At 55.1% G+C, this 18,646-nt stretch overlaps 2 protein-coding genes across 6 annotated transcripts in view; one reads left to right on the top strand and one right to left on the bottom strand.

Annotated features, from left to right (window-relative positions):
- The first annotated feature begins 299 nt into the window (after positions 1-299).
- LIMD2 (LIM domain containing 2) lies at positions 300-3,211 on the top strand. Of its 4 annotated transcripts, none has more exons than XM_032616338.1 (5): positions 300-556; positions 1,665-1,759; positions 1,940-1,984; positions 2,064-2,203; positions 2,284-3,211. In XM_032616338.1, exons 2-5 carry the CDS (start codon positions 1,718-1,720, stop codon positions 2,441-2,443), a joined length of 387 nt encoding a protein of 128 aa, XP_032472229.1. In that variant the 5' UTR covers positions 300-556; positions 1,665-1,717; the 3' UTR covers positions 2,444-3,211. The 4 variants fall into 4 exon arrangements, with proteins under 4 accessions (XP_032472229.1, XP_032472230.1, XP_032472232.1 ...); XM_032616339.1 differs by lacking the exon at positions 300-556 and adding an exon at positions 759-892; XM_032616341.1 differs by lacking the exon at positions 300-556 and adding an exon at positions 798-954.
- A 1,468-nt stretch (positions 3,212-4,679) lies between these two features.
- The window catches only part of MAP3K3 (mitogen-activated protein kinase kinase kinase 3), a 62,203-nt gene continuing 48,236 nt past the window's right edge, over positions 4,680-18,646 (bottom strand). The window contains exons 8-17 of one of the 2 annotated variants that reach the window (XM_032616325.1): positions 18,011-18,144; positions 14,479-14,552; positions 12,304-12,371; positions 12,000-12,092; positions 11,184-11,375; positions 10,493-10,641; positions 9,739-9,870; positions 9,123-9,252; positions 8,578-8,755; positions 4,680-7,383 (exon numbers count right to left, since the gene is read on the bottom strand). In XM_032616325.1, coding sequence (XP_032472216.1) covers positions 7,155-7,383; positions 8,578-8,755; positions 9,123-9,252; positions 9,739-9,870; positions 10,493-10,641; positions 11,184-11,375; positions 12,000-12,092; positions 12,304-12,371; positions 14,479-14,552; positions 18,011-18,144 — 1,379 coding nt within the window. In that variant the 3' untranslated portion in view covers positions 4,680-7,154. The remainder of the gene's footprint in view (positions 7,384-8,577; positions 8,756-9,122; positions 9,253-9,738; positions 9,871-10,492; positions 10,642-11,183; positions 11,376-11,999; positions 12,093-12,303; positions 12,372-14,478; positions 14,553-18,010; positions 18,145-18,646) is intronic. The other variant, XM_032616326.1, reaches the window with a different exon arrangement.

The raw sequence follows: 18,646 nt of genomic DNA, 5'->3' as shown, positions 1-18,646 counted from the left end.
CCTCCACAGAAGCACTTTAGGACGGCAGCCTCTGGGCACCACAGCCGCAGGCTTCCGGTTTCCCTCTCCGGGGCGCCAAGAGAAGGCGCTGAGGGCTGGTGGACGATGCTGACCGAACACGGAGACCCCGGGGCCCTTCTGCGGCGCAGGCCGGGCCTCGCAGCCTCGCGTGGCCGGACCGCGTGCCCGGCCGCCCCTGCCATCTTCCCCGGCGGCCGTATGGGCGCGCGAGGCGCCCCTGGCGGCGGGAGGACGAGGCACCCGAGGGGGCGTGGGAGCCGCACGGGGACGCTGGGCGGGCCTCCGGGGCGGGCCCCGCGGGTCCTTCGTGCCGCAGGGCCCACGGAACCGGGAAATGGAGGCAGCGAAAGGCCCAGGCGCGCCGGGTTATCCTTTTCCACCGCGAGGGCCTCGTCGGGAGCGCCATTTGTCCCGCGACCCCAGTCAGCTCCACCTGGACTCGCCCCTGGCCCGAGGCCTGCGGCGCGGGTCCTCCAGCTCCGGTCCCTGCTTCTGTCCGGAGCGGGCCGACGGGGCGGCCGGTTTCGCGAGGATGGTGAGCGCCAAGGCCGAGGGGCGGCGGTGCGGAGCGCTGGGAGAGCAGGGTCGGCGCTGGGGGCAGACAAAGGCGGGGGACGCCGAGCAAGGGGAAAACAAAGCGCAGAAAGGGGGTCGGCGGCGGCGCCGGGGCCCCGGAGGCGGCTCCGGGCGCTGCGGAGCCAATGGGCGGGCGCGGGGCGGGGGCCGGCGGGGGCGGTGCCGTAATAAGGCGGCGGCGGCCGCGGCCGCTCGGGGACCACTGGCAGCGGCGGCAGCTCGTGCCCGCGCACTCCTCGCACCCGAGGCGTTCCCCGGAGAGCGACCCCCGCCCCGCGGCCCAGGCCGGGGCCCGGTGAGACCCGCGGGCGGGCCAGGGGAGAGGCCGGCATCACGCTCGTAATCCGGGCGGCCCAGGTGGGGGCTGTGGGCGCGAGGGCCGCCGCCCACGGGGTCCCGACGCCGAGCGCCTCAACCCGTCGCGCTCGCCCGTGGCCCCGAGGCCAGCGTCCGCCCTCCGGGTCCGGCCTCCAGACAGAGGCGGGGCCGAGGTCTCCTCGGCTGGACCCGCGGGAGTCCCGGGTCTGGGTTCCGGTACGCGGGATCGGGACGGAGGAGCGGGGCGCGCGGGCGGCGGCTCGGCCGGGCGGGGCGGGCGGCTCGGCCCGCGAGCGCTGTCCAGGGGCTGGGTCGGCCGAGCGAGGAGCGCCCGGGCCCCCACGCTGGGGAGGGTCAGGCCGGGGCAGCGTATTCTGGCCGCGCCCCCCCCCCGCTCCCCCCAGGACCCGCCCTCTCCTGACCTCCCCTCGCACCTGGCGGGGTCCTGGTCTGCGAAGCGCTCAGGCCGCTGCGCGGAGCCCCTCCCCCAGCCGCTGCCAGCTAACTGTTCTTTCCCCGACACATGGTTCCACTCAGGGACCCCTGCCCCCTGCGGAGCCGCGTGGGGGCCGAGCGGGCCAAGGGGGAGGTGGGTGAGGGGCGGAAGTGGCAAGACCCAGAGCAACAGGAAATGACTTAGGGAAAGCCCCAACCGCGGCCCCCCAGCCCCTTGCCTGTAAACACCCCACCCCCACCCTGCGGGCTGGGGAAGGGCTTGTGGGGCCCTCTCAACCGACTTCCCCTTGCAGAACCCAGCGGGTGCCGCGGCTCCACACGGGGCCTCCAAAGCCGCCAGCGAGCCATGTTCCAGGCTGCAGGAGCCACCCAGGCCACCCCCTCCCACGTAGGTGCTCAGCCGGGTGGGAGGGCACTCCATTCCCGCAGGTGTCTGGCCTGAGGGTGAAGGCGTGCCGAGCGGCGTGTTTGTCTCCCTTCCCCTCCTCCTGAGTGTCCCTGGGATCTGGGCTGGTGATGGTCTGGGGCCCTCCTCAGCTGACCCTGCCCCGCCTGCCCTCTCCCTCAGGAAGCCAAAGGTGGCAGTGGCAGCAGCGCGGTTCAGCGCTCCAAGGTAGGGCCCTGAGGCTGGGGTGTGCGGGAGGGCGGGCTGGTCGCTGGTCAGGCCCCTGATGGGGTCTCTCCCGAAACAGTCCTTCAGCCTTCGCGCCCAGGTGAAGGAGACCTGCGCTGCCTGCCAGAAGACCGTGTACCCCATGGAGCGGCTGGTGGCCGACAAGCTCATTTTCCACAACTCTTGCTTCTGCTGCAAGCACTGCCACACCAAGCTCAGGTGCGCCCTTGCCCTACCCCCGCCCTGGCCTTCCTGACCTGACCCGACCCGACCTGAGCGCAGCTGTTCTGCTTCTACAGCCTGGGCAGCTACGCGGCGCTGCACGGAGAATTTTACTGCAAACCCCACTTTCAGCAGCTGTTTAAGAGCAAAGGCAACTACGACGAAGGCTTCGGCCGGAAGCAGCACAAGGAGCTCTGGGCCCACAAGGAGGTGGACCCCGGCACCAAGACAACCTGAGGCCCCTCTGACCATCCACTCCCTCCTCCTTCCGTCGAGGGCCTGGAGCAGGCAGCGGGCAGGGTGGGAGAGAGGTTGGACCGGGCCCGGCGGGGTCAGGGTGGGAAGGGGATGAGGCCGTCTTGCTCGGGCAGAGGGTCTTGGGGGCAGGGCTCTGCTTCGGGATTCCTTCCTTCTCCCTCAGTGGGTAGGGGGGGTTAGGGAACCAGGACTGGGCTTTGCTCACCAGCCCGCTTCCTGCTGCTTCCAGCCTACCCCACCTTACCCCACGGCCCCCTGGGAAGGCCCCCCAACCCAGCTTCCCTATCTAGGTGCCTTTTCTCCAGCAAGGAGTCAGCATGCCCCCCTCAGGGTCCCAAGCTCCCTCACTGCCACCCAGGGCCCTGTGTGGCCCCCACATCTCCCCATCTACCTCTGCCCTTAGCCTGGTCCTGAGCCATGGGGACTGCAGGAAGGTGAGCCAGGGTGCCCCCTGCTGGGTCTCTCCAAATGCCCACCAGGACCCAGTGGGGGAGGGGAGGGAAAGTGGAAGAGCCCTGCCCTCCCCCCCTTCCCCCCCCCCCCCCCCCCGGCCCCCAGGCGAGGCAGGGCATGCCCATTAGGGCTTGGGACCATCCCACACCACGGAAGCAGCAGAAGCTAAAGCACCGGCCAGGCTGAGAGCCACAGAGACTGGTGGGGAGCTGGCAGGGTCACGTTCCCCTCTTCTCCCATTTCTGCCGGTTTTGACTGTTGTAATCAACCCTGTTTTAAACACGTTTCAACAGATCCTGAGTCTGTATTATGTGGCCTGATGGGGGGTTTTGTGGCAGGAAGGATACAGAGTCACCACACAGAAGTGAAGGGGGACAGGGTCAGCCCAAAGCACCCCTGGCCTTGATTGGTGGTGGTGGGGGGCTGATGGTGATGGGTGTCAGGGGAATGAACACTGGGCAGCCTGAGAAAAGGGGGTGCACTTCCCAGCCAGGTCTTCATACTGTCAAACCCAGAGTGTCTGGTGACTGAACTCCACTTTGCCCCTCAGTCTGTGTTGCTTAAGGTCAGGCCGTCAGTGGGTAATGGTGCTGCGTCTCGCTGCACTTCAGTATGTTGGGGTACAAGACAGAATCCTTTTGCTGAGTCCTCGTCTGAGCCCCCTTTGCCCTGGAATTCAGGAAGGCATGGTGGGAACCAGCAGATCCAGCAATTTGTATCAAAGGTCTCCTAGTCTCTGTGCCCTTTCCCCATCTGTCCTCTTCCTCCTGCTTTTTCAAGCTCCAGGGAATGGGGCAGCCATGGTCACCATCCCAAGCAGTCTAAGGAGAAACAGCTCGTCTGCTCTTCTGAGGGGACAACAGTTTACAACAAACAAGGCAAGCTTGGAGGACCTAAGATCTGTCCCGCCCCCACCCCCACCCCAACAGAATACAGGCAGGATGTCTGGCTTGTCCTGCCCCAGACCCAACCATCCTGATTTCCCCCACGTGCCTGTGGACTATGTGACTTGGTGGAACAAGAGGGCAGATTCCTGGGGGATTTGCTACCTCCACCCCACATACGTCCTTAAGTTCCTAAGTGACCTCACGCCCACAGAACAGGGCAGGGAGCTGGGCCTCAAACTCTGAAGGCAGGTGGGCGGGCCACTGTGCTATGTTGCCCCTGGAAATGGCAGAGCTAACAGCAAGCAGAGTTGGCACCCCGAGCCTGGGTCCTCAGAACATGAGGAGGGCTGCTGAGAGCCTCACTTGGGGCAGGTCCAACGTCTGCACCAGAGGCCTCAGATGGGGACAAGGATGGTCCTTCTCTGCTCCAAGCTAAGCAACAGCAGCAGATAGCCCTGGGGGAGCTATCAGAGAGGTGGCTCCTGGAGGTGCCCAATCCCTGCCCTGCAAGGATACGATTCAGGCGAGTCCTTCCCTGGGCTGGGAAGACCAGTGGATGCCACCGAGGTCCTGGAAACGGAGCCACATCGATACTCGGGTCAGGTGAGCTGACAGTGCCACCTCAGTGAGTCAGCTGTGGTAGAACCACCCTCGGCAGAGCTCCGAGGAATGGGGGGAAGAGAGGGAGCCACTTCTGAGCTAGCAGAGTGGTACCAGCCAAGTCACACCACCCCAAGACCCCTCTTGGAGTCATTTCAAGTTCTCATCTGCTAAGGGAGGCAAGCTTGTTGCCAGGCGCCATATCCAGCTTCTCCCAGGTAGACACTTATTCCCTCCACCCCCCAACCAAAAGCACTGGCACGGGACCCCTTGGGTATAAATGATCCCTTTTATTGTAAGTAATGCACGACACTGGCCTGGCTTTGCACTGCAAGCCCTCGGTCAAGATATAGTCAAAAATAACTATGGCTGCAGGTTCTTCTGCACGATCCACAATTCAGACACAGACACAGAGCTGGGGTGGGCAGGAGGGTGGTGGAGTGTGGACTGTCCCCAGCCCTGGCCTCTCCGTGTCGGGCTGGCCAAGGCTGACATACCCCACGGGTTGATGAGAAGTGGTGGCAGGCCCTTCCCACAGCCAGCCTGGGGCTGCTAGGAGACGGCCCTTCAGATCCTTTGGGCCAGGCCATCCTAGGCCCCACAACTTTTCATCTGGATTATTTAATAAAAAAACAATAAATTAAAATTAAGCAACAGCTTGGTCCTGAGGATGCTGAGCCAGCATGTCCACAGTTTTTGGCACACAAAAAATCAGGGTCGTGGTTTTTTGGAGTGTAGGATTTGTTGGTTTGTTCACAAATTCATTTTTAAAAACATTCCCTGTGCGGCAAGACCCCGGTGGGGGTGGGGCTCTGTGAGAGCCTGAACCTGGGACACAGAGTCGTCTCATCTTGTCGGCACCGGCACCACGCCGTTTCCTGGCGGGGGTCAGGGACTGGGGGCGGGGGTGTGGGCCCAAGAAGAGTGCTACAGCCATCAGGACGGGGTCGTGGAGAGGCCGAGCTGCCGCTCGGCAGCTTTGGTCAAGGCAAGGGGCCAGTCCCCACCCTGGGCCAAGAGCCAAGGTGGAGGCAGGAGCACATGCTCACTGTCTTCAGAGCGCCCGCCTGGGGGTGCCTGACAGAGGCCCCTGGGGGAAAAGGATGGAAACAGAGGGGCCCAGGCCCAACTGGCACCGTGCAACACACATTCCTGCAAAACCAGCTGCTTTCATTTTCTCTTCTCTCTCTTGAGGCGTCCATCACCTGTAACAGTCTAGAATTGATATATATAAAAACCATCAAATATGATCTGAGATATAAATTAACAAGTACAAGGCCTCACATTACATGATGTGAAAAGGCTAAAAACAGCGATAGAAACTACATTCATAAAAGTGCATCGTCAACATACAACGAAGGCTTTGGCTTGTTCTGGTGCCCGTGGGGAAGTGGGCAAGGCTGGCAATGAGCTGCCTGGCGCTAATCCCCAGCTCCTTGGAGACACCCATCCCTGGGCACTGGCTTTTTTTTTTTTTTTTTCCTTTAATGACAACTCCCAAGGAAACTGGGTGTTGGAGAGGGAGGAGCTCTAGCAATAGGCACATTTTTGGAGGGGAGGGGCCGGAAGAAAGGACCAGCGCCCAGGCTGAGGTAAATAAGGCCAACTCTAAGCTGCTTGGAGATACTGGCTCCCTGACCCCTGCTGCCATTCCTCCCCCATAGGAGCAACAAGGGAAAGAGGCTGAGACCTCATGGGGATGAGCAAGGCTGGCCAAGGAGGAACAGAGCTTTGCAGTTTTGGACACAGTTGGTGGCATCATAGAGAGCTCTGGCCTAGCACGTCGTAACCCGCAGACAGCCTGATACGACTCCCCTGGCTGCCCTGAACGGCCCACTCAGGGTAGCCAGCTGGCTCAGATGCCTTCACTGTGTTGTCCATCGTCCTTTCTGCCCCAGGAGGGGAACAGGTGCCAGGCCAGGAGCACAAAGGCCATGACCTTCAGCTCTTTCCAATCTGGCCCAAGGCCCAAGCCCAGAGCAGGGGTACTCAGAGCCCAGAGGGCACAGAAACTGGGTACAGCATAAGAGTGACTCCAACTTGTAAAACAGAGACAATTGCATTGACAAAACTGGGTCTCCCTCTCAGTGGGGGCAGTTCCACATCTCAGGCCCCTGCTTGAGGGCGGGAGGGGGTCAGGGTCATGGGGGGCAGGCAGGACAGGCTCCTCCTTCCCTGAATAAGGCAGCATAACATTTGCTTCATTCATCTTTGGTAAAGGAAAGGGACTGGCAAGCTGGCCTGGGGCTCCGCTTTCCATTGGCTGCGGGATGCCGGGCTTTACCTCAGGCGTGGGTGGGCTCATCCAGCCCAGAGATGCCCTGGTGGTCTCCAGACATGGGGAGGAGAAACAAAATAACACTCTGAATGAAAGTAACACTATTCAGACCCTCGCGTCCATCCTGTGCCCCCAGACTCCCGGGGGGTCTGGCGCTGACCGTGGTGTCAGGACACAGTGCGAAGGATGGGGCCCGCGGCGCCTCGCACGCTGTTGCTAGCCCCTCCCCTCCAGGCCGAGCTTAGGATGCTGGAGCTTCAGGCCTGGCAGGCTGGGGGCTCCCAGTCCGTGAGGCTGCAGCCACCCTACCTGGCTCTGGGCCCCAGCAGCGGAAGGGCACAGACAACGCTGGCTGGACTGCAGCTCCATGGTCCACAGCCTTGCCTGGGAGAAGCAGCAATTTTGCTGAGCCCCACAGCAGCCCCTCGCCCACGCAGCAGGGGGCGGCCAGCAACAGCGTGGCCTTGAGAGCTCAGTATACGAGCTGTGCAAACTGGTGTGTGAGCAGCTCCTCGGCCGAAGGTCTCTGGCGGGCCTCCACAAAAATGCGCCTCAGGAAGTCCCGGCCGTGCTCAGAGATGTGGGAGGGCAGCTGAGGATTGGTGGGCTGGGTGGCAATCTTGAAAATGGCGGCCATGGCTTCATACTCTGCCCAAGGTGGTTTCTCTGTCAGCATCTCCACCACAGTGCAGCCCAGGCTCCTGGAGAGAGAACCCCAGTGTCACCCCCTCCACCCGTCCCAGGCTCCCAGCTGCCCTGCCCACTGTTGTGAAAGGAGGTGCCCTTCCCAGAACACACTGAGACAGGATGGGCCAAGCTGACGGTTGACACCCCTGTAGAGGGGTCCCCAAGGCCAGAAGAGGCTTCAAAGCCCCGTCAGCTTCGTCCATGTGGGCTTCATCAACCTACACCCACCCAGGTGCTTCCTGACATTGGGGAAAAGAACCACTTTAGCATGTTCAGAAAGAGCTCTGAGATAACGGTACTAGTTCCTGTTGCTGCTGTAACAAATTACCACGAACCTAGCGGCATAAATTTATTATCATTTTGGAGGTCGTAAGTCTAAAGTGAGTCTCACTGGGCTAAAGTCAACGTATCAGTGGGATGGTTCCTTCTGGAGGCTCTGAGAGGAGAATCCATTACCCTGCCTTTTCCAGCTACTAGAGGCTGCCTGCATTCCTTGGCTCATGGCCCATGCCTTGCGTCACTCCAACCTCGTTTCCTTTGTCACCTCTTACTGCTCACTGTGACATCCTGCCTTCCTTTTATAAGGACCTTTGTGCTTATACTGAGCCCATCTGGATAATCCAGGATCATCTCCCCATCTCAAAGTTCTTAAATTAATCTGCAAAGGCCTTACTGTCATATAAGGTAACACTTACAGGTACATTTACTAATCCCTTTGGCATCAGTATGTGGACATCTTCAGGGACCATTATTCATCCCACCACAGTAACACTCTAAGAGGAAGTGATGCTCTCACAACTTTCAGGCCCTTTCAGAGGATGGACATGAAGTTAGGTAGAGCAGATGCAAGCCACCTGAGCACGAGGAGGGAGCGCAAGGCTGCTGCTGTTTAGAGACAGATCAGGCCTTCAGATTGGATCCTAGTTCTTTCAGGGATTTAGCAAACATCAGGGATGTTTTCCATGGCCTAAGTTCTCAGTGATACCAAAACAGTTGCTATTCAGAGTTAAAACACAGCACATCTGCTGTATGTACTGCTGCAGGCACCACCACCTCTGCCCACACGGAGCCTGCAACCTGCCTCGCTGGCCAGAGGTGAGTTCTCACTCCCTCCTGCCACACTGCAAAGCCCCCAAGCCTCATTTCGAAGTTGGAGCCGCTACAGCCCAGACAGGGAGATGGGGTCCCAGCACGTCCCCAGTGCTCACCACACGTCTGCCTTCCTTCCGTAGCCCTCACCGCTGATCACCTCAGGGCTCATCCAGTAGGGTGTGCCAGTGACCGAGCGCATGCCCGTGCCTGACATGCAGATGGTCTGCAGGCGCTTGCTGGCCCCAAAGTCCCCCAGCTTCACATTCCCAGCAGAGTCTCGGAGGATGTTGGCTCCTAAGGCATGAAAGGGCAGAGGCTGCAACCCTGGACCCCTGGGCACTTTCCACCATCCTCCCTCTGTCTCTCCCTCCCAGGTCAAAGGGCTGCTGGGGAGGATGGGGGGCTACCATTAGTTAGACATGAACTGCACAGAACAAACAGGCTAGTGATGGGAAGCCTCAGCCCTACAGCACCAAACCGTCATCACTATGGCCAACATCTGCAGAGCACTTCACAGTATTTTCCCAAATTGCTTAACTGATCTTCATGCCAATCCCCCAAGGAAGCAATTAGGGTTCCACTTTTCAGAAAGTTCAAAATGACCAGGTCAAAAGTTGCCAAGTAACTAGGTCACGGGGACCAGTCCTGGGCCCCTGCTCACCCTTGATGTCCCGGTGGACAATCATGTTACTGTGCAGGTAGGACATGCCCTCCAGGATCTGCCGGGTGTATTTTCGGGTCACACTCTCCGTCAGAGCTCCGTAGGCCTTCAACTGGTCTTTCACTGAGCCCTAAAGCCACAGGAGTCAGAGAGAGTCACTGCAGGAAGGTGGTGGGAAGGGGCAAGGCTACTTCCAGCCCCCGGTATTCAGCGAAGGAGGGATTCTTCCGATCCCCATTTGTGATGTGCCAGGCACTTTGCTAGGGGCTGTCAGGCAGCTTGGAGAAAAGTCTGAGACAGTCCCTTCCTCAAGCAACAGATGACCCAAATCCAGAAGGGAGATCTGTCTACTCTAGGTAAAGGCGCTACTTACTGGACAGTGCAGCTGCCCTGTAAGCCTCAGGTTAGGGTAGCCTGGGACATTTCTCATCCCACACCATCACTGCAGCCAGACGCAGGGCCTGCTGACTCCAAGTCCTGCCACCGCCTCACCTTCCCCCCTGAGCCTCTGGAGTCTCAGGTAATCAGACCCATGTCAAAGGGACCCCTCCTCCACAGCCCACAGCCCCAGGAGAGGTCCTCTCTTGCGTGTCCCACATGCATCAGGGGCACATACCCCCGGCATGTACTCCATGAAGATGGTCAGGGTCTTCTCGGCGCGGTCCCGCAGGCAGCCATAGTACTGCACTATGCGCTCGTGCTGCAAGTTCTTCAGCAACTGGATCTCACACTCCAGTGCACTCACCTCCTAGGGGAGAGGCCCAGTGGTCACCTAGGCTTTTAGGGCCCTGGTTCTACCTGCCTAGGATCAGTTCAGCTTGCCCTAGTCAGTGGCCTCAGAGGAGTCCGTCTGCCTTGGGAACTTCAGCTGGAGAAAAGGGGGGACTCTCTCAACTGTTTGCCCCTTGTCCACAATGCCGGCTAAGCCTTGGGATGGTGGCACTCCCATGCTAGTAGACAGCAGACAGTGGGGTGGGAGACGGGTTTGTGGGTGCAACTAAGCAGTTTAGATAACTGCTGTATTTATCCACTCAAACTGGAATGAAGGTCACATCCAAAGCTAAGCTCCAAAGACAGGCTCCTTCCTGGTCTGAGAGCTGGGAGACAGAGGCATCTGTTTGGTGAGGGTGGGGCAGGTACTGCTCTTTGTAGCACTGGCCATCACCTCCCAGTTTGGGTTGCTTGGTACTTTGGCACCAACTCAGTTCCTCATACCCAATCTCTCCCCTGGGCCAGGGTCAACAGCAAGGGAGCCTGGGAGGAAGAATGATGGGAGAAGCAACCTGTAGCATCTCAAGCAATTCGTGCAACGAGACAGGTATTTTCTTGAGAGGGAGGAACTAGAAGTCAGACCATGGGGAAGGCAATACCTTGCTTGTCTCAGGACTGTCTGGGTCAAACTGGACCTGCTTGGAAGCAAGTTCTCGTCCTGTGTCCACATCATAGCACAGATAGACCCTGCCAAAGGCACCCTGGCCCAGGAGCTTCCCCCGGCGCCAGTTGATGGGGGCACTGGGAGCTACAGGAGAACAGAGGGAAAGAGCATTAGAGTTCGTGCACTTAAGTTACCGATATCCTGCCTCATCCGACAGAGGTCCGAGCTGCCCCCTCACCCGGCATCATCACATCTCTCAGCATAGCATCTCCACGCCCATCTGGAACAGGCTCAGTGCCCTGGTCAATCAGACCTTAAGGCCCAAGGCCTGAGAAGCAGAGGATTGGCTAAAATAGTGGTTAAATGTTCATCTGAATTGATTAAATACCTTCATACTTCCAAGGCCCCCAAATATCTCTTTAGGTCAGGGATTAAGGAGACTGCTCTTCAGTTTAAACATGGAGAAACTAAAGGCCAGAGAGAAGTGGCTTGTCACACAACAGTGGAGTGAGGACTAAGGTCCAGGGGATCTGCTGCCCACCCTCGGGCTCTTCCACTGGGTGCGCATGGGCCAGAGCTGCCAACTGCTGAGCCAAACAGCCCCGGTGGACCCGCTGGCCTCCCGCCCTGCAGCTGGTCTGAGCATCCCCTGGGCAGCCTCCACCTGGCCAGGGCCCACTCCTCACACTTAGTTGGCACGTTCCTCTCCTGCACAGAGAGGGCGTTCTCACTGTCCGCACTCCGCAGGCGCCCTCGGGGGTCCAGGTACTGCACCGCCAGGCCCATGTTCTCGCCATTTGTGCTCAGGGAGCGGCTGGAGGGCACCAGGGTGAACAGGTTGCCTTGATGACGCCGTATTCGGGGAAATGTTCTTCTGCCTGAAGGGTTGCAGGGCCAGAATAGAGCAAGTCAGACCCCTGGCCACAGGCTGAATGTGCAAACCGGGCCATAACAGCAGCTCCAGTCGGGTGAGCTCTCCAGAACCCATCTGCCCTCCCACCTGACTCGTGCCAGAATGGCTAATGTCTCAAGCATCCTGAGAATCAGGACAAAAGCAGGAATTAGCAAGCAGCCAGATGGTTTAGGGAAACCTAGCCAAAGCGAAAGCATAGGGCTGGCTCCTATGTCCTAAGTCACTCGCAGGACCAATCCACGGCTGATCTATTTTCCTTGGCATCCTAACCCTAAACCTCTGAGGAAGCTCCATTCCTTTTGCTGCGTGAGGCAGAAGGGGGCGTTGGAGAGCTGGCGCCCTGGAGCATGCTGTGCACTCAGACAAAGGACAGAGTTCCCAGAGGCAGCATCAGTCTACAAATACCAGCCTCCCCCCTTTTTTTTAACCCTGACTCTACTGCCTCAAGCCTGGGCACAGTTCCTCAGGAATAAAGGAAACATGGGGCCTGAAGTTCCTGGGCCACCCGCTCCAGTGGCTTTTCCTGGAGGAGCTTTAACCACATCCCTTCTGAGGTGGCCAGCAGCGGGCAGGGTGGAAGCACACTCACCGTCATTGTAGTCCTTGTGGTGCACGGACACGTGGTAGCGCCGGGGGTACGTTCCACCTTTGACCCCTTTGTCATAGAGCTGAGTTTCCCGATCTGAGTAGGAGAAAGGAATCACTGGCTTCTCGACAGGCCAATGTTAGTGATCCATTTAAGCCTCTAGGTCACCTGAGGCCTCAGAGCAGCAAGCCCGAGGAGAATTAAAATACAGCCCTGGCTTCTCTTCCCAACTCAGCCATCAAAAGCAGACTGCCTGCAGCCCCACCCGGACACCCCGCAGTGCTCACCCAGGCTCTGGAGAACTCACCCGAGAATTCCTGTCTGTTGTCTGGGAAGCTCTGGGCTCGGGACATTCGCGATTTCCGGAAGGATGGGCTAGAAAAACAAAATGAATCACGAAGTAGACTTCAGGGTACCTCCAAAGCAGCTCAACAGGGCAGAAGAGAGGATACTCACACAGACTGCTTCTCTCCTAGCTCCTTCCCACACATGTCATTGCATGGTAGGAAGCAGAGTTGGAGAGAAACAGCCCTTTTCTCAGCCTACTACTTTCTCTTCACTAGTCTGAGGCCCACATCTGACGGGACCCTGAATAATGAAGCCCTCCAGTGCTACCGACCTCCACCCTGGCTGCACAGTGCTTTATCTTACCCTTCCCTCCCACCTTGGTGACAGGGGAAGAGCTGCACAAAGTCCCTTGCCCAGCGCAGTAATAAAGATAGCAACAGCATCTTCCTTTCAGAGTAACCACCACCGTCCCATTTTAGAGACGTGGAAAACAGGAACAGAGAGGTTAAAGGGCTTGTCCAAAACTATTCAACTAATATTTGGTGGAGCTGGGTCTATATGGCTCCAGATCCCATGAAGGGAAGATGAAAGCTCTGACCTTAGGTTATGCTGGCCCTCAAGGAAGTAAAGTCCAGGTCACTGAGTCTGACTCCCAAGGAGAAGAAAACAAAGCATTGGAGAGACAGAGGAAGAATTCAAGAATCAAGTGAGTTATCTTTCCCAGCATCCACCTGAACGGTTCTTTCCCTCATGTGAGAGTGCCTTTGGAAAAGGTCATGGGTCAGAAACTCTCAAGGCAGTGATGCAGGGGCTGTCCCCTACTTCCCAACTGCTAGACCTTCTGTGGTCCTGTCCCACAGCTCCCCTCCCCCACCAGCGTGGCCACAAAGCTTAGAAGAGAATTCAAAGCCAGAGTCAGTTCCTGTCCTAGCAGAGCTCTCAGTTTGCAGCAGCAACTCTGGCACTTTCACCTGTGCCTTCTTAGTCTTTTTTTTTTTGCGGTACGCGGGCCTCTCACCGTTGTGGCCTCTCCCGTTGCGGAGCACAGGCTCCGGACGCGCAAGCTCAGCGGCCATGGCTCACGGGCCCAGCCGCTCCGCGGCATGTGGGATCTTGCCAGACCCGGGCATGAACTCATGTCCCCTGCATCGGCAGGCGGACTCTCAACCACTGTGCCACCAGGGAAGCCCTGCCTTCTTACTCTTTTGGTTGGAAAGCAAGCCTAAAATAAGGCTGCAGATTGGATGCCAATAAGCAACTGTGACTGTTCTATGATACCTAGAGGGGAGACCACGCTCAGCAGCTCACAGGTCTGTTAGGAGAGACACGGTACAGATCCGGCCATGGTCACAAGGTGATTACCCATGTGAGCAATTAATCAGTTACAAAAAGAAAAGAAAATCCCCAGAACTGTTCCTTAGCCTCTGACCACAGAGGCTAAGGAACAGTCCTAAGCCCAGCCAGATGTGGTCAAAATGTGCTCTTGGGCATAATAAGGCCAAGGAGAGAGACTGGCTACATCAATGATAGATATGCCAAAGCCACCAATGATAGGTGGCCAATGATAGGTGCCAAAGCCACCTCCAAACACCCCCGCTGACGGGCAAATCAGCTCCATAGAACCACGTGGTGTGTGAAGGATGATGCTTCTTGCCTCCCAAAGTGTAAGAACAAGATTACACACCAAGCATGCAGTGTGGTAAGCTAGGCAGTCTGAATATCTTGTTTTCTGGTTTTTATATCCCAGTTTCTTATTCCACCAGAAAGACTTGGAGAAAAAAAAAAAAGAAAGTAAACCCAAAAGTGATAATTCAGTTTTGTCCCCCAAGCATTGAAGGTTGTCCAGATCTCAGCAATGAGGCTAAGGGTACAAGGGCAGCATGTGTTATGTGGGAAGTCAAAACATGTAAAGTGCTTGGAACAACAGAGCAAGCGTTTAATACATGTGAGCTGCTATTATAACCTACTACATTCATCTAATTATACAAACATAACATTCTCCCTGTTTGGAAAATTAAGGAGAGGGCTAGGAACGCTAGCGAAAGGTTTCTTGCCCAGAAGCATGAGTTTTAACCATGGGCCTGCACATCAACGTGCAGCTCAGGGACACACACACCAGCTGACTCCATTTCCTCGGCTCACCAGTTCCAAAAGTGCCTATGCACTAACCCCCGAACCTGCCACAGTCTCATACCTGTCTGCGGACCTGTCCAAGGATTGGCAGCTTCCTGACAAGGAATTTTCAGCACTGCTCAGGGGATCCAGCATCTGCAAGGCAAGTCATACAATAAAACCCCAGCCCCAATCCCAGCCAGGTGACCCAGCCAAGGCCAGCAAATGGTCCTTTTTCTTTTCCAAAATATGAAAGTGCCCTTTCTCCGCCAGGGCAGTGGGAAGAATGGTTAGGAAGGTACCATTCTCCCCCACAGTCTGAAAGGCAAGTTTCCAGGAGTGAGAAAAATGCCTGGCTGGCATCCCAAGGAGCTCTGCCAGGAGAGCAAAGCAGAGACGCTGCTTCTCTTGTTGACATTTTCTTGGCTTGTGAATGCTGGAGCCTGGTGCTGGAGATGGGACTACCCTGCAGAGGCTTCCAGTGCATTTGGGTGGGACCATAATGCTTCTGTTTACACTCCACAATTTATAATTTAAAATTCATAATTTTATTGCCCTCATTTCACAGACAAGCCATTGCAGGTCTAGAAAGGTTAGGAGAATTGTCTGAAGTCATGAAACTAGTTAGTACACAGCTGACACAACAAAAATTTCCCAGTTCCTGGTTCTCCTGCAGAGCCAGTAAGTATCTATGTAAGTTAAAATGTTTCTCTGGCCCTTGGTCAAATGCAGTAACAAAAAGCCTTCAGATTAGCTTTTTCTCCAACTAATCTCCCCCTCATTTTGCCTACAGGGGGTATTCACTACCAGAGAATTTATTATCTGAGATCCAAAGTTAAACATTACATAAGGAAGCAGAGTATCAGAACCATGAAAATTCATGAACAACTTTGATAAAATTGGTTTCCATCTCAAATTATCTCTTACCATTTAATGCTGGAGTCCAGTCCACCTCACCCATACTGTCACTCATATATTGTCATATATGATTTTTTTTAAACTGCCAATCAAGGCAAATTAATTGAAAAGTAAAATCCCCAAAATCTTGATAAGGATATAGGATTTCCCCAAGAGGATAAAACCAACATGGGAAAGAACTGCTCCCAAACCATAAAGTGCATATTTGGCAAAGTTAGATCAGATAACAGAGGAAGAGAGAGTGAGCAAGTGTAACAACGTGACAGGTGTGACGAAGGAGGAAGGATACCAAAGGCTCAAGGAAGGCCTGTGGGAAATACACTGAACCCCGCGAAGGCTTCTGCAAAAAAATAGGGAGCCTCTTTAGGACAGTGCTGCAGAAGTCAAAGAGGAAGTGAAGGAAGTTATGTTGTGCTAGTAAAATTTTTGTTAGAAAAATTAAGCCAAAAAAAGTTAGCCTGAATCATGCTTTGTTCGTTCTAAAAATTAGCAAATAGATGCAACTATTACTCAAATCTGATTAAAGAAAAAACAAAATAAAGTTATCTTAGTTTCATTTTTCAAGAAAGTCCCAGTTGGATACTCTTTCACTATATACTATGCTGTTTTGGTTTCTGTTAAGTGGATTTATCTTGAATGGCCCATTAGCAGCAGCAATTCTCTTTAGCTAAAGAGGCAGGCACTGGGGAAGGACCTAGGCATTCTCCTGCTTCCTTGGCCTCTTTCTAAAAGTCTATCCTCACTACAAGTCCAATACTCCCATGCCTTCCAGGGCCAGGCAGGTAAAGAAGTAAAAGGACCAGGATATAGGAGCATGGGGAGGGATAGAAAGCAAAGGCAATCAAACTCATTAGCAACGTCACCCCTAGTACAGCTGATGTCTGGAAGCACTCTGGTTAGAGAAAATGGAAAGGATGGTCAGTAAGATATCCAAGAAGGGACTCTGGAAGGCAGGACTGTAGAAGAGAGAAGAGGCAGTTTAAAAATGCTTCTCATAGACTATATAGTTTGAACAATGCTACACAGAGATTAGCTATTGAGGGGAAAGAAAAGTTGTAAGAATCAGTTTTAGGAAAAAGAAGTTATAAGAATCAGGTTTTTTTGGTAAAATCCCCCATGTGATGGTGCTGGCCTTCTACTGGATGCTTTTACCCTTAAGAAATTTCCCCTTTCAAGATCAAATCCCAAAAGTTTATAAGACAGATCTTTTTCTTGCAATCAAAGCAAGCTCATTGAAAAAACTTCAGAATGAAGCCAGAGATCTCATTCTTGCTGAATTCACTAAGCAAAAGTGCCATTTTCATCAAGTGGGCCACAAGTTTAAAAAGCTAGCCATTAAAATGGGTAAGCCATTGTGGTAGAAGCACCCTAGGATGTCCTCACTCCACCCCACCCCAGTAAGTCAAAGCCTTGCATATAACCCCCGCCCCTTGAGTATAGGTAGAACTTGTAATTTGCTTCTAGTCAATAGACTATGGCAAAGAGGATGGATTTTCGTTGCCGCCTGCGGGCTTTCTCTAGTTGCAGTGAGCGGGGGCTAGCTACCCTTTTGTTGCAGTGTGCGGGCTTCTCACTGCGGTGGCTTCTCTTGCTGTGGAGCACAGGCTCTAGGCGTGTGGGCTTCAGTAGTTGTGGCACATGGGCTCAGTAGTTGTGGCTCCCGGGCTCTAGAGCGCAGGCTCAGTAGCTGTGGCTCACAGGCTTAGTTGCTCCGCGGTATGTGGGATCTTCCCGGGCCAGGGCTCAAACCCAAGTCCCCTGCATTGGCAGGCAGATTCTTAAGCACTGCGCCACCAGGGAAGCCTGAGACTTCATCTTTGCAGACCAGAGCAAGAGATTCTTCTGCTGGCCTTGAAGAAGCTACCATATTTTGAGAGGGCCACATGGCAAGGAACTGCAAGTGGCTTCTAGGAGCTCAGAGTGGCCCCTGGCCGACAGCCAGCAAGAAAACAGGGACCACAGCGCTACAACCACAAGAAACTGAATTCTGCCAACCACCATGTGAACCTGGAAGGGAACCACAAGCTTCAGAAAGAAATGCAGCCTGGCTGACACTTGAGTGAAGCCTTGTGTGACCCTGAGTGGAGAACCCAGCTAAGTCATGCCTGGATTCTGGGCCCAAGGAAACTGTAAAATAATAAATGTCTACTGTTTTAAGCTGCTAAGTTTGTGGTTGTTTTATTTAGCAACAGATAACTAATACAGCTGTCTACTATCATAAAAGTCCACCCAAAGGAGCCAGTCCTAGTTTGGACTGGTATACTCGTTACCTTTCATTAAGAAATAGCAAAACTAAAATCTGGTTGAAATGCAAAACAAAATCTCTTTAGGACTGGTCACATGTTAAAACTCTGCTGAAATGACAGGTCGTTGTAAGGAAGTATACAAACAGCGGAGTGGTGTTCGGCAGGCAGACCAGTAAGAGGACCACGGAAGAGGAAAAATCTGTCAAATGCACATCCAGCACCAAGGAGGCTAGGTAGCTTAGATTCTGTCTTTGGTAGAAATTGATATTTGGCCCCTAGAAAGGAAAAATTCGTATTTTGGCAGGCCTGGTTTACAAAAAAGCTACTGGATAGGACTCAAGTCCCTCACCTACACACCATGCCCACTGAGAACTCCCCCTGCTAAGCGTGGTCTGACACGTCCCAAGACACACCCCAGCCCCAAAACCCCCATCCCCAGACTATACTCACGCACTGCTCGCTGGTCTCTGGGATGAACTCCCCCTCGCTGTTGATGCTGGTGTAGGACCCCTGTCGGGCAATCCGCTGCTGCCGCTCAGGCACGTAGCCAGGGGGAGGCGAGCTTCGGCCGGGGTTCTGGGAGCCTAGAGCACAGAAACACGACCTTTGACTGCAGAGCCAGGACCTGCAGCCTGAGAGGAGCAGACTTAGGGCCAGCTCAGACCAAGCATCTGCTTGGTGGTAGAGAACTGGTTTGGCTCTTTGAACATCCTGGAGGAGAGGGAGGGCCTAACAAAGTGCTGAGGTTGAAGGAAACTTCCTGAGCCAGGCAGCTCCTCCCCCTAATCCAAGGACCCCAAGAAGGAAGAAAAATACTTAAGAGAAAAGTTAAGGAATGGTGGGTAGGGTTGCTCTTTGAAAGATAGTCTTTAAGGAGTTTTAAACTATTATTTTCAATGTCCTTCAAGAAACTGACTCCTTCATTCTTCTTCACAGTGTCACTCGATCAGAATACAAGGATCATGCGGTTTGTAGAGATGCTATTTTAATGAATTCGCCACCGAGAGCACTTGGTGCTCCAATCTCTTGTTGGAGGCATCAACCCATACTCTCTCCAAGAACCACTGACACGATCTCGGGTGGGAA

This window comes from Phocoena sinus, chromosome 20 (assembly GCF_008692025.1).
Source record: "Phocoena sinus isolate mPhoSin1 chromosome 20, mPhoSin1.pri, whole genome shotgun sequence".
Lineage (NCBI taxonomy): Eukaryota > Metazoa > Chordata > Mammalia > Artiodactyla > Phocoenidae > Phocoena > Phocoena sinus.
Note: the sequence above shows the minus strand (reverse complement) of the source record. Positions and strands in the feature narration are given on the sequence as shown.

Coding starts and splice junctions, on each gene's coding strand:
- LIMD2 (XM_032616338.1), top strand. CDS start 1,718: ATGTTCCAGGCTGCAGGAGCCACCCAGGCCACCCCCTCCCAC. Junction 1,760..1,939: donor CCCAGGCCACCCCCTCCCAC/GTAGGTGCTCAG, acceptor CCTCTCCCTCAG/GAAGCCAAAGGTGGCAGTGG. Junction 1,985..2,063: donor GCGCGGTTCAGCGCTCCAAG/GTAGGGCCCTGA, acceptor CTCCCGAAACAG/TCCTTCAGCCTTCGCGCCCA.